The following is a 23,984-nucleotide window of genomic DNA, read 5'->3' as shown; positions in this document are numbered from 1 at the left end:
TAAAATGATCCGCCAAAATTGTTGCAGTCCCTATTACAAGCCTGTCGAACCACTCTTTCGTATCGTCAGATCCACAAAGACTGGAAAGCTGCCGTGGTCATACCACTCTTCAAAGTTGGAGACACTCTAGACCCAAACTATTATAGACCTATATCCATCCTGCCCTGCCTTTCTAAAATCTTTGAAAGCCAAGTTAACAAACAGATCACTGACCATTTAGAATCCAACCGTACCTTCTCCACTAGGCAATCTGGTTTCCGAGCTGGTCATGGGTGCACCTCAGCCATGCTCAAGGTCCTAAACTATATCATAACCGCCATAGATAAAAGACAGTACTGTGCAGCCATCTTCATCAACCTGGCCAAGGCTTTCGACTCTGTCAATCACCACATTCTTATCGGCAGACTTAATAGCCTGGGTTTCTCAAATGACTGCCTTGCCAGGTTCACCAACTACTTTCCAGATAGAGTTCAGTGTGTCAAATCGGAGGGCCTGTTGTCCGGACCTCTGGCAGTCTCTATGGGGGTGCCGCAGAGTATAATTCTCGGGCCGACTCTTTTTCTCTGTGTATATGAATGACGACGCTCTTGCTGCTGTTTATTCTCTGGTCCACCTCTACACAGACGACACCATTCTGTATAGATCTGGCCCTTCGTTGGACACTGTTAACAAATCTCCAGACATGCTTCAATGCCATACAACACTCCTTCCGTGAACACCAACTGCTTTTAAGTGCTAGTAAAACTAAATGCATGCTCTTCGACCGATTGCTGCCCGCACCGGCCCGCCTTACTAGCATCACTACTCAGGACGATTCTGACTTAGAATATGTGGACAACTACCTAGGTGTCTGGTTAGACTGTAAACTCTCCTTCCAGATTCACATTAAGCATCTCCAATCGGCTTCCTATTCCACAACAAAGCCTCCTCCACTCATGCTGCCAAACATACCCTCGTAAAACTGACAATCCTACCGATCTTTGCAGATGTCATTTACAAAATAGCCTCCAACACTCTACTCAGCAAATTGGATGTAGTCTATCACAGTGCCATCCATTTTGTCACCAAAGCCCCACATACTGCGACTTGTATGCTCTCGTTGGCTGGCCCTCGCTACATATTCGTCACCAAAACCACTGGCTCCAGGTCATCTAGAAGTCTTTGCTCGGTAAAGCACCATAGCAACACCCACCCGTAGCACGCGCTCCAGCAGGTATATTTCAATGGTCATCCCCAAAGCCAGCACCTCCTTTGGCCCGCTTTTCCTTCCAGTTCTCTGCTGCCAATGACTGGAACGAATTGCAAAAATCACTGAAGCTGGAGTCTTATCTCCCTCTCGAACTTTAAGCATTAGCTGTCAGTGCACATTACCACTCACTGTACCTGTAAATAGCCCACCCAACTACCTCATCCCCATATTGTTATTTCTTTGCACCCCAGTATCTCTACTTGCACCCCAGTATCTCTACTTGCACATCATCATCTACACATCTATCACTCCAGTGTTAATGCTAAATTTAAAATTATTTCACCTGTATGGCCTATTTATTGCCTTAACTCCTTAATCTTACTACATTTGCACACACTGTACATAGATTTTTCTATTGTGTTATTGACTGTACGTTTGTTTATACCATGTGTAACTCAGTGTTGTTGTCGCACTGCTTTGCTTTACCTTGGCCAGGTCGCAGTTGTAAATGAGAACTTGTTCTCAACTGGACTACCTGGTTAAATAAAGGTGAATGGTTAAATATTTTTTATTTCACAACAATACAGACTCAGCCAGCATAGCCTTGCTATTGTGAGAGGCTGCAGTAGACAGACCTGACTCTCAAGAGAAGACAGGCTATGTGCACTCTGCCCACTAAATGAATTGGAAACTGAGCTGCACTTCCTAACCTCCTGCCAAATGTATGACCATATTAAAGACACATATTTCCCTCAGATTGCACACAGATCCACAAAGAATTTGAAAACAAAATGATATATATATATATATATATACACATACATCATAGTGTGCCATCACAGAAGCAAGATTTGTGACCTGTTGCCAAAAAGAAAAGGGCAACCAGTTAAGAACAAACACCATTGTAAATACAACCCATATTTATTTTCCCTTTTTTATTTCACATCTAATTCACTTGCTTTGGCAATGTAAACATATGTTTCCCATGGCAATAGAGCCCCAAATTGAAATTGAGTGAGAGAAGAGAGATGCACCAAAAATAAAATGTCCACGCACTGCTTGTTACTTCCAAGTTAGATTTATATCCTCTAACACAGATAGAAATGATTTTACATTCTACAACATTAAAGCCATTTCATAACAGTTGAAGCTTCTGAAGGCCATGTCAAGGTCAGAGAATAGCCAGTAGAAGACCATCCATGCAGAGTTTTAAACAGTCCTATTCATCCCCTGACTAATGGGTGGAGTTTGTTTTGCATGACCCGGTACCTGGGTGGGTGGATATTTCACTTAAGGACCAATGAAATGCTCTAAAATAGAGTCACCCAACACCTCACCTACGGTTTCAAGTGCTTGATAATTAGTGTGAATAACTGCTATGGAGGTCTCTCTTTAGCATGGCATTTCCATATGGCCTTAGAACAATGGTGTTACAGATGTAGGATCTGAATTTGATCACACTGTTGCAGGAGAGCTTTCCTTCAATGCAGGACATTTAAAACTTGTGTCTTTGAGGTTTAAAAAGGCTTTAAGTTTGCAATTTCAGATTTGAATGTCCCTTACAAAAAATTGTAACAACCCCTACAAAAATATCCATGAATTCAAATCCACATAATCATTTGCATTTCCAGTTGCTGCAAGACTATTTATTTTCCTGCTGGAGCAAACTGGCTCAGATTAAGATCACAAATCTGTAAACAGCCCATTTCAGTGTGTAGAACTGGGCTTATTAAACACTCATTATGTTAGCTGTGTCCCAGAGTTCTCTCTCTATCATCACCAAGGCTTTGTTAACTAGAACCGGAAGGGCTAAGAGAGTTTTTTTAAGTATCATCTTTACATCATACTGTATCTATGAACTTGAAGTATTGTAATTTCTCTCTCTTAGATAATAACTAGCGCTGTCAGAGTTCAGTTAATTAAAGTTCTCTTTTTTTTAATTGTGATTAATCACATTGTCTGAAAGTGTTCAAAATACTCTGAAAACATCCCAAATACATTATCCATACAAGTTGACAGAGGGTAAAGTGTGCATTCTAAATGTACTTAAAGTTGCTAAGCATTACTTTAGCCAAAATCAAGACGTCAGTATTTCTGTAAAGTTTGATGTATGAAAAATTACAGCTTAATTTGAAAAAATTCAGAACTTGCAAATATTCACAGCAATCCCTGCCATTAAATGTTCAATCGTTAATTATAACATCCGGCCCACTGACAAAAAAGGCACTAAGCAGTAATCGCTACTCCATATCCTGGTTGCTAAAATTCAAATAGTTTCCCTAATTTCAGTTTGTGTGAGTAAACAAACAAATATAAATGTAGAGAATTGTACCATCTAAACAGCTGTGAAAAAAATGTATTTTCCATAACCAGAAATATTGTATTTTCAGCTGATGTACAAATCCGAAAGTAATAGACGCAAAAACAAAAAACTTAATGGGAAGCGTAGAAATAACACACCTAGAACAAATCTACCACTTCTTAAACTTGCATTCAATTAAAATGACAGATCTTTAACTCAAATGTATATGTGAATTTGGTCGGGTCGACCAAAATGTTATGAATTTCAGCTTAAAGAAAATGTTTTCAGTCATCCAAGTACCAGCAAGAGGTCAAATTAGAGCAGTATAACTTAACTAAATAAATCGTCATTGTCTGTTGGAATTGCACCACTGGTTACTTTAAGAAACCCCAACAGGTGCTGGGCTTCCCTCAGAAAGAGAGAGAACAGATTTCTATTTCTTGACTTTTATTACTAGATCAGTTGCATAACCCTCTGTTTTCATAGCCAGTATCTGCACCTTGTTTCTCTAGCAGTCGTCCTACAGCCTCTGTTTCCTGGGTGGAGAGTCCACTCACCACAGCCATTCTCTCCTCGTGATGCGAGTACAGTCGTGGCCAAAAGTTGAGAATGACACAAATATTAATCTCCAAAGTTTGCTGCTTCAGTGTCTTTAGATATTTTTGTCAGATGTTACTATGGAATACTGAAGTATAATTGCAAGCATTTCATAAGTGTCAAAGGCTTTTATTGACAATCACATGAAATTGATGCAAAGAGTCAATATTTGCAGTGTTGACCCTTCTTTTTCAAGACCTCTGCAATCCGCCCTGGCATGCTGTCAATTAACTTCTGGGCCACATCCTGACTGATGGCAGCCCACTCTTGTATAATCAATGCTTGGAGTTTGTCAGAATTTGTGGGTTTTTGTTTGTCCACCCGCCTCTTGAGGATTGACCTCAATGGGGTTAAGGTCTGGGGAGTTTCCTGGCCATGGACCCAAAATATTGATGTTTTGTTCCCCGAGCCACTTATCACTTTTGCCTTGCTCCATCATGCTGGAAAAGGCATTGTTCATCACCAAACTGTTCGTGGATGGTTGGGAGAAGTTCCTCTTGGGGGATGTGTTGGTACCATTCTTTATTCATGGCTGTGTTCTTAGACAAAATTGTGAGTAAGCACACTCCCTTGGCTGAGAAGCAACCCCACACATGAATGGTCTCAGAATGTCTTACTGTTGGCATGACACAGGATTGATGGTAGCGCTCACCTTGTCTTCTCTGGACAAGGTTTTTCAGGATGCCCCAAACTATCGGAAAGGGGATTCATCAGAGAAGATGACTTTACCCATATGAGTCTGTCCCTGATGTTTTTCCTGGAGAGAAGTGGCTTCTTTGCTGCCCTTCTTGACACCAGGCCATCCTTCAAAAGTCTTCGCCTCACTGTGCGTGCAGATGCACTCACACCTGCCTGCTGCCATTCCTGAGAAAACCCTTTTGTGCAAAGCAATGATGACGACATGTGTTTCTTTGCAGGTAACCATGGTTGACAGAGGAAGAACAATGATTCCAAGAACCACCCTCTTTTTTAAGCTTCCAATCTGTTATTCGAACTCAATCAGCTTGACAGAGTGATCTCCAGCCTTGTCCTCTTCAACACTCACACCTGTGTTAACGAGAGAATCACTGACATGATGTCAGCTGGTCTTTTTGTGGCAGGGCTGAAATGCAGTGGAAATGTTTTTTGGGGATTCAGTTCATTTGCATGGCAAAGAGGGACTTTGCAATTAATTGCGATTCATCTGATCACTCTTCATAACATTCTGGAGAATATGCAAATTGCCATCTTACAAACTAAGGCACCAGACTTTGAGAAAAGTAATATTTGTGTCATTCTAAAAACTTTTGGCCATGTCTTCTCAGGTCTCCAGTTTCCCAGGATAATGTTTGACATGCTCCTTTTGTTTTCATAGCACCTTGAACTTTCCCCTTGTATATTCTTTCGAGCATGGATTAAATTAAGTATATTCTTTTTGCATATCTGCCGCCTTTGGTTATTCCTTTTCATTGTTTGAGTGAGAGCAGCTTTTGAACTTTTAATACTAGTCTGTAACTCTGAGCTGTCACTACTATGGTGATGCAGTGGTTCTAATGGTCTGACTCGGTCATATAGCTCTTTTCTGACCCAATATTTGTTTTAATATATCATATTTAATTTTCTACATTCTTTACATAAAATTCTTTTTTTTTTTTTTTTACACCAAATACAAACCTAATCTGACCTAATTTTAAGAATGTGCAGACAAAGTAGCTCCTTTTTTATTTTTTACATATCACTGACTAATCTGTTTTCAGGTCATGTGACTGTACCTGCTTCAGTCTTGCTGGTGAAGCCTGCGGCTTGCTTTATGGCAGCAGCAGTGAGAGCCAGGCCTCTGGTCTTCCTCAGGCCATGCTGGAGGACAGCCTCAAACTGGGCACACAAACAGATCACCCTACAGGGGAGATACAATACATCACACACACACACAACATCAATAAATCATATCAGTTTTGTAATAATAAAACATTGGTACCTGCTGTCGGAATCTGAGGCGATCTCCTTTCTTCCTCCAAAGCGGATTTGGCACTGAAGAGAAATGAAGAATGACATGGCTATCAAAATAACAATGACACAACACATTTACTTACTCAATGGGAGCCTGCCAGCTAGAGACCACAACATCAAACCAGCTAGAAAAAGAATAGGCACAGTATCATATCATGCCTTATAAACAGTAGAAACCAAAGAATTACACTGTAATAGCATATCATTACAACAGTTTATGATTATATGACTCATTTGACCATAGCTGTAATGCACTCCTCAGTGGGAATTATCCATAGTAAAGGAATGCAACGGGGAAGCTAACATAACCTGGCCTGTCACGTACAGGAAGGCTCACATAACCTGGAAGGAATGGGATGCGTGGGATAACGAGCAGTAGTTCCGACGTTTGGGTTATTTGGACAAATCACGAATTTCGCAGGTGTTACCATCTTTAAAATGTTGGAAGGGGAGGGGACATTCGGACCGTAACTTGCAAAGAGAGAGGGTGTAGCTCCTGGTTCCGCTCCTCCTTAAATCACTTCACATGTATGCACCCAGAACTTAATCGATCAGCAGACCAATTACAAGCGACAGTTCTGGGTTAACTGTGATTACCCCTCACCTGTTTGACAGAGTCAAGCAGCCGCTCCAGCAGGTGTTGTCTCTTTGCGTCATTCTGCTGAGGGCCTGAGGAGGAGAAGGAGGGCGATCTTACAAACATGAGTCTGTCAGTTTGGGAAACTCATCTTAGATTTCTGGCCTAAGAGCCATCTCTGGCTAAATCAGAGCTGTACCACAATTTCACCAAACTTATCAGAAATGTATACAAAGATGTGTTCAAAGAAAAATATGATACTTACAAAGGATTCCTAAATCACTGCTAAGAATAATGAAAATGACTGCAGTTTCTACTGGTCATTGTTTTCAGGCTGGTTGTATTGGTGCTAGCTAGGTACCAAGCTAAAGCTAGCTACCCCAGAAGTTGCGGTCGAACAAATAATGCATTATTACCAATGCGGTACTGCATTTCATAATTGTACAAAATTTGATGCAAAAAATGTGAAGCATTGACCTTGGGCGAATCTATGTAGTCAGAGCTAGATTCTACAAAGCCTGGTCTCTGATCCACTCCGTTGGTGGAGTTCAACAGAAACTTCCTTCACCGTGGAGTTTAGTTTGCTATACCTTGGAGAAAGTTATGGGCTACATGGGGATGGTCAGGACTCAGCCCTTGATTATCGCTCTCAGTTCCATTACACATAAGTGATTGGAGGAAGGCATCTTCTTTACTGGGTTTTTTTGTTAAGAGCCCCGACGCTTAACACACATTGGACCCTGTGTTTCAGTTCAACAAGAAATAATTTTCTAAAAACAAAAAAGGTTAAATTGATACACCTTTACAGGGTTAGGGATCCCACACAGCGGCCTGTGAAAGTATTCCATTCCTTGGCATTTTTCCAATATTGTTACCTTACAACCTGGAAATAAAATTGATTTTTGGGGGGTTTGTATTAGTTGGATTTACACACAACACGCTTACCACCTTGAAGATGCAAAATATTTTTTGTGAAACAAGCAAGAAATAAGACAAAAAAAATGAAAAAAAACTTGAGCATGCATAAAACTATTCACCCCCCCAGTCAATACTTTGTAGACACCTTTTGCAGCATTTACAGCTACAAGTCTCATGGGGTATGTCTCTGTAACAGTATTGTCCGTCCCCTCGCCCCGACCCGTGCGCGAAGCAGAGACGCTCTGCACACGTCAACAGTCACCCTCAAAGCCTCATTACCCATCGCTCCACAAAAGCCGCGGCCCTTGGGAAGCAAGGAGAACCACTACTTCAAGGTCTCAGAGCAAGTGACGTCACCGATTGAAACGCCACTAGCGCGCACCACCACTAACTAGCTAGCCATTTCACACCGGCTACACTCACCCCCCTTTTGACCTCTTTCCACAGCAACCAGTGATCCGGGTTGACAGCATCAATGTAACAGTATAGACTTCACGTCCAGGCAGAGCAAGGGGAACCACTACTTCTAGATCTCAGAGCAAGTGACGTCACCGATTGAAACGCCACTAGCGCGCACCACCGCTAACTAGCTAGCCATTTCACATTGACTACATCTCTATAAGCTTGGCACATCTAGCCACTGGGATTTTTGCCCATTCTTCAAGGCAAAACTTCTCCAAATCCTTCAAGTTGGATGGGTTCTGCTGGTGTACAGCAATCAAAGTCATACCACAGATTCTCAATTGGATTGAGGTCCGGTTATTAGGCTATTCCAAGACATTTAAATGTTTCCCCATAAACCACTTCAGTATTTCTTTAGCAGTATGATTAGGATCATTGTCCTACTGGAAGGTGAACCTCCATCCCAGTCTCTTGGCAGGTTTGTTGTCATGCCATATTCTTTTCATTTTTTAATAATGGATTTAATGGTGCTCTGTGGGATGTTCAAAGTTCATGATATTTTTTATAACCCAACCCTGATCTGTACTTCTCCACAACTTTGTCCCTGACCTGTTTGGAGAGCTCCTTGGTCTTCATGGTGACCCTTGCTTAGTGGTGTTGCAGACTCTGGAGCCTTTTAAAACAGGTGTATATATATACTGAGACCATGTGACAGATCATGTGACACTTAGATTGCACACAGGTGGAATTTATTTAACTAATTATGTCACTTCTGAAGGTAACTGGTTCACCAGATCTTATTTTGGGGCTTCATAGCAAAGTGGGTGAATACATATGCACACACCACTTATCAGTTTATAATTTTAAGTTTTATTTTTTTTTCACCAATTTGTGCATGTCCATTACATGAAATCCAAATAAAAATCCATTTAAATTACAGGTCGTAATGCAACATCGGAAAAACGCCAAGGGGGATGAATACGTTTGCCAGGCACTGTATCGCCATGGAAGTCAGAGAGACCACTGATCTATTTAGCATGCTCGAAACACCTGTGTGTAATAGAAGATGCCACCAGAAACGTTGCCAGTGTACCTATGAAAATAACAGGTTCCTTCGACCTTAAGAAGTTACGGTAATGTTATGCTCTGTAAGAGCACATCTTGGGCTAGTCAGGACTCAGGAGCAATACAATAAGTCTTACTATTATAATTGGAAGGGTTTCTTTGATGAACAATTTGTTTGATGACATCTATGGTCTCATGCAGTCAAGAAAAAAATCGATTTGCAAGGGGAGATTCAATATAAACGCGGGAAGAGTCATCTATCCTTCACGCCTGCCTGAACACACATGATAATTATGCTTTGTCATCCATTCTAAACCTCTTAATAGGCCTATGTGCGTAAACCAGACAAAATTCGCACAATAAGCCAAAGCCAGGTGTCAATTGATGGTAGAACAAAAAGTTGTTTTTTAGCTACAACTCACTGTTCATTCTGTCAGTCCGAGTATGTTAGTTGTTGTTGACACACCACATGTAAACTAGTTCATGGTTCGACTTGGTGGATATCCAGAATTCTATTGCGATTCATCACATTCTGTACGAACCGAACCCTGGGTGGCAGAGAGCACAACTTCCATGATGCAGCCCTCCCTTCCTTCTTCCCATCAACACAACCTCGGTCCGTGGCCCACCGTTGCTCCTGTCGGCTGGAACTACAGAGGCCTGCGAGTTGTCATTTATCACTATATAGTTAACCCGAGTCACATTTGTAGATAAAATGGTTGACTAACAAACCCATCCGCATTGGTCGATTCGGCGACTGGACTGTCGTGGCTCTGGTAATCGTCTAGCTGTAATAAAATGAATTCATTTTGACACTTCGGTGCCCCTGCCTGCAAAGCGAAACAACGTCGGCGCTGCAGGTCACATGACCAGACACACTGTTGTCATATGACCGGTTAGGAGCGATTTGAATCTGTATAAGTGTTAAACGTTCGCTTGTTTTCAAAAACAGTATTCATTGACAGTTCTCTTTTTATGAAAAGCTGTGTGTGTGTGTGTGAGAGAGCACGTCTGATCTCTAGACTGGAGACATCAAGCTACAAAGACAGACCTCCACACCCCCTCTGTATTTTCCTCTGTGTGGTTAAAGGTCTGTACTGTCTTAGTTGTATAGTGTATATGACACTAAATGTTTTTATTTTGGGGGAACTTGTGTGAGTGTAATATTTACTGTTCACTTTTATTGTTAATTTAACTTTTGTTTATCTATTTCACCTGCTTTGGCAATGTAAACATGTGTTTCCCATGCCAATAAAGCCCCTTGAATTTAATTTAATTGATAGTGATATGAATGTAAGGGTTAGGCAATGTATTGGGAAGAGTCACAAGTATATGCATTACATTAATTAAGTGTTGAAAAAAATAGTAGTTCTTCACAGAATAGTCACAGGTTTGATTTGATTTGATTTGGTTATTATGAATGGAGGGGGAAATAAGTGAATCAATCACCAATCAAATTGCTGATCAGGATCAAATGTGGAAGCACATATTGTGACAGACAGGCATAACCTGTGTGCCTGCTGACAACAGCCAATGCCTAATTTCCATTCATGTGAAAGTATGTGTTGCCCCCTTTATTTATCCTACGGTTCTGACTTGGTGTACAGATAGAACACTGTAAAAACAGCCCATGTTCTTTATTCTATTGCTGTACATTTCAAAAGTGCTGAACAAATAGTTCTATTGACGATGTCTGTCCTAACTTGCTCATTAATGTCTTCATCTAAATTACGGATTGCCTCTTATCTGCTAGTCGTCACCTTATGCCATAATTTGTACATCTCAACTGTCAATAGAAACCACATTTGTTTAAGCAAGTCAGCCATATTAGCTATGTTTTGGTGGTAAATTAGGCTGAATGTACTATTTCACTGCCAGACAAGGTTCCGCTGATAGCCAGGTGTAGCAGTGGTAAGATGTTGTGACTCTGCTGTTGGGACAGCTTTATGTAGGCCCTAACATTGTGGGCACATTTTTTTTTTGCCCCACCAAGATTTACATGCTAAAATCACCTCTGCCTATGCTTAGTCTAATACAGTGGCAACTAAAAGATACCAAAAACAATTTAGTCCAATCTATGTAAGCTAAATATGATGCGACTGTCCATGTTCCTGATTTCTGTGTGTGCGCGCATGCAAGTATTAAAAACATGTTGACTCACCCTACTTGTAGAGATGGTAATGCCATCCTCCTCTCTTCCATGTTGATGAAATGGTCTTTCACTCTGTCATACAGTACACCCTTAACATTTTTGTTGTCTTAGGACAGTGGTACCTGAACTATGAGAGTATTTATTTTAAAAGAACTCACTCTGGTTATAAACTTACTCTTGAATGTTGTAATAGTAGAATACACAAGGTGCAATTTCAAAATTGAGTAGTGTATCATCAGTTCCATTTGTCATTATCAAAACAGTTTTTTTCATTCAAATTTATCACAAAATTAACCCCAAAAGTTTAATCGAGGATCCATTAAAAGGGGTTCTTTGAAGAACCCTTTTATTTATTTTTTATTTAACCATTTATTTAACCATTTATTTAACTCGGCAAGTCAGTAAGGAACAAATTCTTATTTACAACGACGGCCTACCCTAAGGCGAAAGGCCTCCTACAGGGATGGGGGATAAAACATTTAAATACACAGTAGAGAAAGCTTGTTGGACACTAAGAAAGATTTGTTGTAGAGTGTTTAACAAAAAATCCGGGGAGGGGCCAGCTGCTAAAAATAGCAGCACAACATTGCTTAGAATCAAGGGCAATGGTGACATCATTGAGGACCTTTAAGGTTGCAGTGGCACATGCGTAACCTGAGCGGAAACCAGATTGCATACCAGAGAGAATACTATAAACATCAAGAAAGGCAGTCAGTTGATTATTGACACATTTTCCCAACACTTTTGATAAATAAGGCAAAATAGACATAGGCCTATAACAGTTAGGATCAGCTTGATCTCACCCTTTATATAAAGGACTGGCTGCCTTCCAAGCAATGGGAACCTCCCCAGAGAGGAGAGACAGGTTAAAAAGGTCAAAGATAGGCTTGGCGATGATAAGGGCAGCACCCTTAAAGAAGAAAGGGTCTAAAGGGTCAAGTTTAAGGAGTTCCTTTAACACCTTGGACTCAGTGGCCGCCTGCAGGGAGAAACGTTGTAGCGGGGTAGGGGAAAAGAGGGAGGAGCATTGGGACTAGTAGCATTAGAAGGGTGGGAGATGGGGAAATGTTGGACGGGGAAGGAGGCATGGCAGAGTCAAATTAGAATCCTGACTTAATGAAGTGGTGTTTAAAGAGCTCAGCCATGTGCTTCTTGTCAGTAACAACCACATCATCAACATTAAGGGACATGGGCAGCTGTGAGAGGAGGGTTTATTCTCCAGGTCTTTAATCGTTTCCCAGAACTTCTTGGGGTTAGACACACATAGAGAGAACTGCTCCTTAAAGTAACACATTTCGGCCTTCCGGGTAGCCTGAGTGCACTTATTTCTCATTTGCCTGAACGAGAGCCAGTCAGCCTACGTATGCATCTGCCGAGCCTTTCGCCAAATGCAATTCTTGAGGTGGAGTAACTCTGCAAGATCACATTCGAACCAGGGGTTGAATCTGTTTTTAATTCTCATTTTCTTTATGGGGGCGTGTTTGTTAACAATAACACTGAAAATATTTAAAAAATAAGGTCCAAGCGTCTTCGACAGAGGGGATCAAGCTGATTCTATACCATTTTACAGAGGCCAGTTCATGAAGGAAGCTCATTGGTTTTTTTAGCAAGCGTCTATGACAAATCAGGACAGGTCGTTTCACTGAGCAGCCATTACACAGGCTGTAAAACAGTGATCACTAAGGTCATTACAGAAAACACCAGACTGATACCTATCAGGGTTATTTGTGAACATTGAGGAGAGTAGCCTTTCTGGGTGTTTTGGAGTCATACCTTGTGGGATTGGTAATAATCTGAGAAAGTTCTAGGGAGTCCCATTGCGTTAGGACTTGGTCAGGTGGTTTGAGCATGTCCCAGTTTAGGTCACCTAGCAGGACAAATTCAGATTTAGTGTAAGGTGCCAGGAGAGAGCTTAGGGCAGGTAGGGTACAGGCCGGTGCTGATGGAGGATGATAGCACCCAGCAACAGTCAACAAAGTGCTATTTGAAAGTTTAATGCTTAAAACCAGCAAATCAAATTGTTTGGGGACAGACTTGGTGGAGACAACCGAGCACTGAAGGTGATCCTTGGTAAAGAGTGCCAATCCACCACCTTTGGAAGATATGTCTTGCCAAAAAAGGTTATAATCAGAAAGGTTAACATCAGTATTCAAAACAGTCTTCCTTAACCACGTCTCAGTAATGACCAACCAACACATCTGGATTGGAGCTGTGAACCCACACTTTAAATTGATACATTTGAGGTAATAAGCTTCAGTGTTAACGTGCAGAAAACACAGGCTTTTACGAGAGCAGAAATCAGTGAAGCAGATATCAAAGCACAAGTCAGAATTGAGGCTAACAACAGTAGATGGGCCAGGGTATACATGCACATTTCCAGATATCATCCACAGGAATACATTCAAGGCACAGCAGAGGACAGGGGGAGCTCTGCAGGGTTGATTTATGACATTTGAATGTGCATTAGATGGAAACAAGATCATATTGTACAGCAATTTCATCAGTAAACATGAATACAAAGCCAGCGAGAGATGGTTAGAATAGCATGGGAGGCCAAAAGTATGTGTAGCCAATAGAGAGTCAGAGTCCCGAGTGTGGGAACAAACAGTCTGTCCCACAGTTGAGTAAACAAGAAAGTTCATAGTCAACAGAGCATGCAGGAGTCATGAGGGAAATAGCTAAATATATATATATAAACTCAGCAAAAAGATCTTCATTGTAAAGGGTTTAAACACAGTTTTCCATGCTTGTTCAATGAACCATAAACAATTCATGAACATACACCTCTGGAACAGTTGTTAAGACACTAACAGCTTACAGACGGTAGGCAATTAAGGTCACAGTTATGAAAACTTAGGACACTAAAAGAGGCCTTTCTACTGACTCTGAAAACACCAAAAGAAAAATGCCTAGGGTTCCTGCTCATCTGCGTGAACATGCCTTAGGCATGCTGCAAGGAGGCATGAGGACTGCAGATGTGGCCAGGGCAATAAATAGCAATGTCCGTACTGTGAGACGCCTAAGACTGCGCTACAGGGAGATAGGACGGACAGCTGATCATCCTCGCAGTGGCAAACCACGTGTAGCAACACCTCAACGCTGTGCATTACAGGGAAGACATCCTCCTCCTTCATGTGGTACCCTTCCTGCAGGCTCATCCTAACATGACCCTCCAGCATGACAATGCCACCAACCATACTGCTCATTCTGTGCGTGATTTCCTGCAAGACAGGAATGTCGGTGTTCTGTCTTGGTCAGCGAAGAGCCCGGATCTCAATCCCATTGAGCACGTCTGGGACCTGTTGGATCGGAGGGTGAGGGCTAGGGCCATTCCCTCCAGAAATGTCCAGGAACCTGCAGGTGCCTTGGTGGAAGAGTGGGGTAACATCTCACAACAAGAACTGGCAAATCTTGTGCAGTCCATGAGGAGGAGATGCACTGCAGTTCTTAATTCCTCTGGTGGCCACACCAGATACTGACTGTTACTTTTGATTTTGACCCCCCCCCCCTTTGTTTAGGGAAACATTATTCCATTTCTGTTAGTCACATGTCTGTGGAACTTGTTTAGTTTGTCTCAGTTGTTGAATCTTGTTATGAAAATAAACGCAGTTGACAGTGAGAGGACGTTTCTTTTTTTGCTGAGTTTATAACTTTATAAGTTCAGAGTCACTCGCCCCAACAGTGCGTGTGTGCTGGAGGCGAGCGATAGCTCAGGAGAGAGGGGGAAGTGTGGTGGGGGTACTTGTACCAGAAAGGGGGAGACAGACCAGGGCAGACGGTGAACAGATCGCCAGGTGGAATCCAAGCAGCAGGCAACGGGAGTAGGTGTCACAAGGTGTGCTTTTATTTCTGGAGGCAGATTTCTTGTAGGGGCTCTGGATTTGGATTTGAGCAGGGTCAGCTGTGAGAGACTCCTGCCATTTGTTGAGATCAAAGGCTTCGACACCTCTCATGTCACACATCAGTGCTAATTGAAGTTGTATCTGGTCTGTCTCAGTTCCAGGTTGGATGGTGTCCTCAGGTCTCTGCTGATCGTTTGCCAGAGCACCATCTGTATAGCTTGGAAAAAGGAATCCTTGTCAGCAGTAACCCCTCCAGGTAATTTTGTCCAAAATTAGGTTGTAGGTTTGGAGTTTTGATCTGCAGTGAAGGTTATGCTGTGGAGGGTAGCATCCTGAATATGTCCCTGCCCAAAAAAGTGTATCTATCTTTTTGTAAAAAACATGTTGGAAAATGTGAGAGCTCACATGCAGCTGTCTCTCTCTCTCTCATTATACTTTTTAGAGATTACTACAACAACAACAAAAACTATTTATATTGTCTTTAAACCTTTTAAAGGGTTCTTCGAGGGAACTTATAGGGGTTCCATCACAGTTTCAGCTTGAAGAACCCCTAAAGGATACTCCAGGAACCTTCTTCTTTTTTGAGTGTAATGTGTAATGTAGGGGTTAGTCCTTGTGCCACGCATAGACTGGTGAGATTTCAGAATAAAAGAGGAACTATTACTCACAGCAGGAGGGTGTTACTCATCATACAAAGTAGGTAAATATAGATTTACATTCAATTCAAACATTTAAATCAAATCAAAATCAAACCAAATGTATTTATATAGCCCTTCGTACATCAGCTGATATCTCAAAGTGCTGTACAGAAACCCAGCCTAAAACCCCAAACAGCAAGCAATGAAGGTGTAGAAGCATTTAAAGTAATTATCGAGTGAAAATCAAACTTTTAAAAGTTCAAACTCTGTTAACTCATACTCAAATAAGGTTCTATACTTGTATTTGTGGCCAAAGTATTAATTAGGGAAAAAAACACTTAAAACAAATCTCAAACAGAAGGTTTAAAAATTGCTTGCTATTTCCTTATAGTGTATGTCATACTCCTGAAGAAGATGTGTTGTCAAATCAGAATTTTAGAGGATGATGAGCTGGCTAATCAGCGGTTTACCTGCAATAACATTTTTTTTTTTAGCAATTTTATGGCCACACCATTCTGTTGTTGGGGTACACCCACAACATTCCAATACTGAAAAGCTACTTTTTAACATAACTACAATTTTTGGAAGGAAAACTATTTCACTCATATTGTAAGTACTTGCATTCTTTTAAAGTATATTATGTGAGCTAATCACACAAATAAAACATGAAAAAATATTTTAAAACATTTTCCTTAAGTGTCATTTTTAGGGCTCCCGAGTGGTGCATCACATTTTAAGGCACTGCATCACAATGTTGCAATATGGCTGACCAGTGGCTTCAAAGTCTCTCAATGGCCAATACTTAGCATCACCAATCCATGGTTTATATACATAATTGGTTATAACTGAACACTATTACACACTGCTTCATTATTATATTGACAATTGACTTGAACCAAAATTACCTGTCAAATCATATTCTCAGTGTCTCTCTGGTAAGTTCATTAGATGGAGTTGATGTGGTGTACTGATAAATAATGTACAGAGTGACGGCTTGCTGCCCGTTAGCGGTAACATTTCCATCCGTCGTTCAGGCCCTTCTCTGTTGGCCCTCTCGTTCCATCGGAATCATTAATAAGACTATTTTACACCTTCCTGACAACACTGCTGACCAAGTTAACGTCATCTTCCTGTTCCTCTGGTTGCACCTCGATGTTCCCCACCAACCAGAACACCCACCAAATGAGACTGAGGATGATTATGACAGCCCCTGCATAGATTAATACATTGTGTCAGGATATGTCTGCAACCACCCGGTCAGCAATATGAACACTCCAACTATTTTGTGGACGACTGCAAACCAATAGGCACATTTACAGTGATCAACTCCCTGATATCTCCTCTCCGCGACCTTCACGTCCTTTACTTATATTTGCGCCATGAAAAATGAACGTCAAATCAAATTATTAGTCACATGCGGCGAATGCAACAGTGAAATGCTTACTTATGAGCCCCAAACCAACAGTGCAGTTTAAAAGAAATATGAGTAAGAAATAGAAGAAGTAATTAAAGAGCAGCACTACCCTCTGTTGTGCCTTGCAGTCGGAGGCCGAGCAGTTGCCATACCAGGCAGTGATGCAACCAGTGCTCTCAATGGTGCAGCTGTATCCTTTTGAAGATCTGAGGACCCATGCCAAATCTTTTCAGTCTCCTGAGGGGGGATAGGTTTTGTCGTGCCCTCTTCACGACAGTCTTGGTGTGCTTGGACCATGTTAGTTTGTTGGTGATGTGGATGCCAAGGAACTTGAAGCTTTCAACCTGCTCCACTACAGCCCCGTCCATGAAAATGGGGGCGTGCTTGGTCCTCCTTTTCCTGTAGTCTACAATCATCTCCTTTGTCTTGATCACGTTGAGGGAGAGGTTTTTGTGCTTGCACCACACGGTCAGGTCTCTGACCTCCCTATAGGATGGTGTTGGAGTCGTGCCTGGCCATGTAGTTATGAGTGAAAAGGGAGTACTGGAGGGGACAGAAAACACATCCCTGATGGGCCCCCGTGTTGAGGATAAGCGTGGGGGATGTGTTGTTACCTACTATAGTTTTTGCAAGTCGGTTAGGACATCTACTTTGTGCACGGCGTGCTCAGACCTGTTTTTCCTGTAGTCCACAAATCATTAATTTTCAAAAGTTCTTTAGGGTCCAGAAAATCATGTAATTTCCAAAAGTGGTGGATTCAGGTCGGTACACAGGTGTTGTGCACTGAAGCCTTTGGTCTGTTGGAGAGCTCAGTGCACACTCACAGAGACGCAACATGCTGAAAGCTCACAGTAAATCATTTCTAAGTACTGTAACTTTTGGTTTTCAAGACAGCTTGAAGACATCTTCTTGGATGATACTTTATCATGTAGATATTTAGAAATTATTTTAACGTCCATCTAAAATAGGCAAGGAATGGTCTTTTCTGAAGTTCCCTCGAGATCAATAAAGGCAGCTGAATACCTGACAGTAGATGGATGTTTCTGAATAGACTGTAAGTGTCTCTAAATAAGTTTTTAAAAATGATATCATTTAAAAGACAATCAGGATCCAACCGCACTATTCCAACAGAATATGTGATTAATTCCTGCCCAATACATGCTGATGGGCCTCCACCTGACCCCCAGATCCAACTGTCTCTGCTTGAGCTTCATGACAGGTATCAGGACCAGCCCCACCACACATCATCCTCATGGAAAGGTAGACCAGGGCAGTGGCATGTTGGGTGTACTCACACTAGAGTGGAGAAACAGCACTGCACCCAGCATCAGGGCTCCCATCACCATGACTGGTTTGTGGATGTAGGCCCAGCAATGTGGTTCTGGACACAGGATTCTCCTCACATAATCTTGTTCTGTAACACCATCGTCCTAAGGATGCTGCAATGACTGTCTTGTCAGACTCCACCCTCAAGTGACAAGCTGCCCTTTACTTCAAAGTGAACGAGATGAATAGTTTGCATCTCACCTCATGAATACTTTAACTTCTGCAATATAATTGTTTTGTCTTTAGATGCGCTTAGCCAGTGTTGTTATATGCACTGAATACTTACAGGAGCAATTAGTTGTGCTTTCCTCAAGGGCAGGCTTTTTCACCTAGTCGGCCCCAGGATTCAAACCAGCAACCTTTGTTACTGGCACAATGCTCTTAACCACTAGGCTACCGGTTTACTGACAAGTATCAGTAGGGGTGCTGCTGTGGACAGCAGCCTTCCTACTTACGTGAGCCTGACAGCTCTTCAATTCCTAAAGCTCACTCCACTCACGTGATTCCACCCGGTTAACCACACCAAATAGGGTGGGGGTCATTCAATACTAGATGTGGACCCTAGTAGGTATGGATTGTCAACTCACTAACTCCAGCAGCTTTGAAATTCATGTGAAAGTGAACAATTAACTTGGCATCAAATGGCCATTACAGAAATTATTTCAAGAATTTGTTGAAAATGAGTAAGACCACTAGTCTGATAGAAGAGCACTCTACAGTGAACCCAGTCTGATATTAGAAAGGTAAATATGGCCTGTAAGGATCAGGCAGCAGCCGCACGGACTGTTCCCATCAACAATAGCCTTGTCACCCGACAGACTACTGTATTTGGACTGAGTTCACCATGGTAAACACCACTCAAGGCTAATGCATCAGGAACCACTAAAAGCCTGATTTAATTGGTTTGCATCACATACAAATAGTGTTCACTAAATATTGACAGTGAGCCCATTTTGTATAAGAAATTAGACAACATACTTCAGTAGTTTTTTAAATTTATAAGTTGAGTTTACACATTACATTAAACAAAACCCTTTGAGGCAGACAGACAATTACAGCTCATTTGAATTTGTCCTTGGATCAATTCAACAAACTGAAACGTTACCAGTTCTATATTTATAAACCAGTCCTTTATAATCAGTGATGAAGTCAGTTCCATGTAGAGAAAGGGGGAGTAAGACATTAATGGATAGGAACGCTATGTTCATTGAGTTATCAAGACCAAAGTCGTCGAGATTGAGGCACTTTCCTTTAAGCAGCCTTCTTGGTCCTTCTGCTTTTTCTTCTCATAGCCTTCTTCCCCCCTGTCGGGTTGGGTGCCTTCTTCCCCCCTGTCGGGTTGGGTGCCTTCTTCCCCCCTGTCGGGTTGGGTGCCTTCTTCCCCCCTGTCGGGTTGGGTGCCTTCTCAAGTCCCTTCTTGGTCTGCTTCTACCGGCATCAGAGAGAGGAGCACTCAATTAGCACAGTACTGAGAGGAGTCTGTAGATACATTAGTCATTTAGTATATACTTTTATCCAGAGCGACTTAATGCAATCATCTTTAAGACAGCTAGGTTAGACAACCACATGCATAGAAAGTACATTTCTTCAATAACAGCCATCAGTAAAATCAGAGCTGGAGGGGGTCAAGGTGAGGATTATTTAAAGATACTGTTTGTAGAGGTAGGTTCTCTGATGTCTCAGAAGATGGGCAGGGACTGCTATCCTAGCTTCAGGGGGAAGCAGTTTCCGCCACTGGTGTGCCAGGACAGAGGAGATTGGCCTGATACAAAGTGTCAAATAACCTCCAGTCTGTCAGTGTTCCCAGGGAGTGAACAGGGAGACAGCACAAAAAGGACACTGCTACCCCGCCTCACTGGAATGAGGTTCATGCAACACTGGATTTAAGCCAAAACTCATAGAGAGTGAACCAGGTTACAAACCAGTGCACAGACAAGTCAGCAAAAATGTAATTTGACAAAAACATTATGACACGTGGTACAGACCTCCAGTTTAGCTTTTTTGCTTGGCGGTACTATGGGAACAAGCTGTGGAATCTCTTCCTCTACTTCAGCACCTGTGTTTTTTTCTGTAGACTTCTGTTCCTTCTTGGCAGACTTCTGTTTGCTTGCAGTTTTCTGAAATTCACAAAAAAAGGTTATAGGTATTCTTTATGAGCAGGAGGATGTGGGGTCTACCTGTCTATATATGAAATTGACCTCCGTAGCCCATATGTGGCACTAGGGGATATTTTTATTTTACCTTTATTTAACTAGGCAAGTCAATTAAGAACAAATTCTTATTTTCAATGACTGCCCAGGAACAGTGGGTTAACTGCCTTGTTCAGGGGCAGAACGACAGATGTTTACCTTGTCGGCTCAGGGATTCGATCTTGCAAGCATTCGGTTACAAGTCCAACACTAACCACTAAGCTACCTGCCGCCCCGCTGTGTTGATGTTCCCAGAGAGTGAACAGGGTGACAGCAAAAAAAGGACAGCTCCCCTGCCTCACTGGAATGAGGTTTATATAGCACTGGATTTAAACCTAAAATCATACCGAGTGTAAACCAGGTTCCGAACCAGTGCAAAGACATGTCCTTAGAAAGATTTAGTTTGACAAAAATAGATAACTTCAATTATAATCTTAAAATACTACTTACAAGCATTTGTGTGTAGCACTCCTACCTTGGCATCCATGGCTGTGCGGGCCTGTTTCTTTGTCTCTTCTAAGAGGGTCAGGTGGTTCATGTTAGAGGTGTAGATGGGCAGAGCTACTGATGACTGGCTCTTCAGGTGGATGATCTTTATCAATGGTCCTTTCTGCAAAGCAGCAAGACCGCAGCCATCTAGTCTCAAACATGTACTTTCACACATACCTTTTTAGGTCAACTTCATTTATGTGAGAAACATTTAATGGTACAGCCAAAAACATTGCCATCCTGTGTATAGCATCTGATTGTGGCCTCTTGTCAGGGGCCTTGATTTGTTAGGGTGAGGAGGCACTGCTATAAGGAGGAGGCACTGCTATATCCCTCTGCTATAAAGAGCAGGCAATAAGCTCAATGTACCACAGTACTATAGGCCTAGTAAACTCACCCCAGACAACAGCTGGGCCCAAACGTTTATTTAACATTGGGTATAACTGACATTAACGTATAATAAGTGTAAATATCTGTAGTGACCGTCAGTCGTGAGCTCAGGAGGATCCCTGGCAGCAAACTCACCACGCGTAGTTTGGTCACAATGGTGCTAACAGCCGAGTCGATATTCTCTGCTATTTCATCTGCAGCCATCCCAGAGTGGGCCACACGAGCCATGCTAAAACAAACAATTACATGATACAAAAGGCAGTGTGAATGAATGAATTCTATGAACACTAACAATATTAGACACTTGCCAATTTGTGTCAAAGTTGTAGAGACAGACTCCAATAGAGAGGGAGGTCCGTCTGGATATACTTTGAGTCACTATGGCACCATCATTGCCCATGTCCAACACAGACAGGAGGACAGGGTTTGCTGGGGTGCAGTTATTCATCAAGTCAAGCTTGGAGCAGGCCTCACCAGCAGCAGCCTTTCTTAGAAATGGAGATGGTTGTTCCCTGGATGGTTCGCTGGATATCTAAGGCCAGCTTCTTGCTCTGCAGGTTTACTGACAAAGGCTCCCTAAGCAGAGGAGAGAAAACACTACATTAGAACACCAGAAGGGCTGGCTTGAAGGCACATTTCAACTTAAGTGATTTGATGCATTTCAAGGCCAGAGAACAGCACTTGGGACTATGTTGATGTTCCCAGAGAGTGAACAGGGAGACAGCACAAAAAGGACACCGCTCCCCTGCCTCACTGGAATGAGGTTTATATAGCACTGGATTTAAACCAAAATTCATACGGAGTGTGAAACAGGTTCCAAACCAATGCAAAAATAAGTCTAAATAGATTTCATTTGACTAAAATAGACAAGTTGATCAACCAATAGAACACATTTACAAGCATACTTTTTCCTCTCGTAAAAGTGCTTGCCAATGTGTGAGGACAGCAGGCGGCGAACACGGTCATCTGACAGGAACATGTCAAAATTCCCCAGCAGCCTTCTTTTGGCCTCAAAGGGCTTGTACTCAGTCTTCAGCATTTTGTAAGGGATCACCTATAGAAAGACAGGGGTATGCCTGGGTGAGTTGAGTCATGCACCAACAAGTAAAGGACCATATCAAAAAACAAGAAGCTCTGATCATTAATACATGCGTATACAGTATGACAGTAGGCAACTGTGTAAAAGCTGTAGAGGCAGACTCCAGAGGGAGGTCCACCTGGATATACTTTGAGTCACTATGGCACCATCATTGGCCATGTCCAACACAGACAGGAGGACAGGGTTTGCTGAGGTGCACTTATTCACATTGGATGACCAAACACTAGTTACAGACTAAAGTAAATCAGATGAGATGCATTTGAGGATGAGGTAAGCACTGCGGGTGTCTAGAAAAACAATCAATAATAACTAATATTATTAGTGTTAGTTAGTAATACCTCTGTGACGTTCTTGACCCCTCTCTCAGCCAGCAGTTTCTTGTAGAACCTCTGGGTCTGGTCAGGGGTCATGTTGGGCTCATCTCTGGTGAAGAGACAAACCTCATCTGTGTCAGTCCGGATGCCATGAGGCAAGGGGCTGAGGGAGAAACAGGGGACTTGTGGTTATTACTTGACAGTTTCAACATTATACTGCAGGACAAGGGGTTAATTGCGCCACACATTCAATGTATTTTTCCATAGCTATGCCTGTATTATGTAACCATGTTGGTTTGTAGCTCTGGACAGTGTTGGCAGAGGGACTCACATGCGGATGGTCTGGGCCTGCTTGGGGATTTTCCATAGTGTAAAGAGGAGGGATAGGTGTTGACTCTCGTCCAGGAGCAGAGAGTCTGGGGTAGACTTAGTCTTCAGGAAAGCCAGCAGTGCTTGAACTGCTTTCTTCACCTGGGAACACAATGAGAAGTTAGGAAGAAATGTAAATATACAACACATTGACCAAATGCAAATAACCAGCCGCATTAGGTAAGTTACACAAACCGTCCTGAACAAGTCAGCTCAGATGAGAAAGTGAACGATAGCTAGCCAACGTTACAACTTTTTCACTTTTAACCTACAAAAGTCGGACTAGTAAAGGGTCGATATTTTTCCAGTTTTACCAAGAACCAATTGAATGAATTGTAGACAACTCCGAAAGTGTGTTCACAGCGTTTCCAGTTAAGATACAGAAAATAAGTGACTTGCCTCGTGTTGCGAACTATCCGACCGCACAAGCTAACGCTAGCTAGCTTGCTATCCAGCTGGTTGCTAGCTCCAGAGAAAGCTGTCTTACAAAACATAACCTACTGATATCACCCCGCTTTTCCTGGCATCCATATAACTAGTCTTTTGTTAAAGAAGACATTATCAAAGTGATTTTAGACATTACCTGTACCCGGTCCAGCGCCACCTCCTCAGGTTTGTCTGCCATGCTTCTTCACGTGTTTTATCCGAGGTAACGCATGCGCATATCGATTGGCTTACGTCACTCTTGCAATTGAAACTTCCCAACTTTATTTGCGAACAGTT

At 42.1% G+C, this 23,984-nt stretch overlaps 2 protein-coding genes and 2 non-coding genes across 7 annotated transcripts in view; all 4 read right to left on the bottom strand.

Annotated features, from left to right (window-relative positions):
* LOC112258857 (sorting nexin-29) overlaps positions 1–9,903 on the bottom strand; it is a 167,745-nt gene extending 157,842 nt beyond the window's left edge. For all 4 annotated transcript variants that reach the window (XR_006084102.1, XM_024433484.2, XM_042326996.1 and 1 more), the window contains exons 1-4: positions 9,462–9,903; positions 6,682–6,746; positions 6,046–6,098; positions 5,840–5,964 (exon numbers count right to left, since the gene is read on the bottom strand). Coding sequence is in view for 3 of the 4 variants with exons in the window: in XM_024433484.2 (XP_024289252.1) it covers positions 5,840–5,964; positions 6,046–6,098; positions 6,682–6,746; positions 9,462–9,468 (250 nt within the window). In the remaining variant the exon portion in view is untranslated. The remainder of the gene's footprint in view (positions 1–5,839; positions 5,965–6,045; positions 6,099–6,681; positions 6,747–9,461) is intronic.
* Positions 9,904–19,394: 9,491 nt separating this feature from the next.
* On the bottom strand, positions 19,395–23,981 carry LOC112258843 (ribosomal L1 domain-containing protein 1). The gene is made up of 9 exons (XM_024433465.2): positions 23,845–23,981; positions 23,224–23,363; positions 22,917–23,055; positions 22,385–22,533; positions 21,954–22,055; positions 21,615–21,708; positions 21,076–21,210; positions 20,397–20,528; positions 19,395–19,839 (listed from the first exon to the last, which is right to left on the bottom strand). The coding sequence occupies exons 1-9, from the start codon at positions 23,884–23,886 to the stop codon at positions 19,663–19,665; spliced, it is 1,110 nt and encodes a 369-aa protein (XP_024289233.2). The 5' UTR covers positions 23,887–23,981; the 3' UTR covers positions 19,395–19,662.
* Positions 21,790–21,917, bottom strand: LOC112261929. Its single transcript, XR_002955250.1, has one exon. It is a non-coding gene; the product is annotated as a small nucleolar RNA SNORA55 (small nucleolar RNA).
* LOC112261936 lies at positions 22,653–22,775 on the bottom strand. Its single transcript, XR_002955251.1, has one exon. It is a non-coding gene; the product is annotated as a small nucleolar RNA SNORA55 (small nucleolar RNA).
* Positions 23,982–23,984: the final 3 nt, after the last annotated feature.

This window comes from Oncorhynchus tshawytscha, linkage group LG01 (genome assembly GCF_018296145.1).
Source record: "Oncorhynchus tshawytscha isolate Ot180627B linkage group LG01, Otsh_v2.0, whole genome shotgun sequence".
Lineage (NCBI taxonomy): Eukaryota > Metazoa > Chordata > Actinopteri > Salmoniformes > Salmonidae > Oncorhynchus > Oncorhynchus tshawytscha.
Note: the sequence above shows the minus strand (reverse complement) of the source record. Positions and strands in the feature narration are given on the sequence as shown.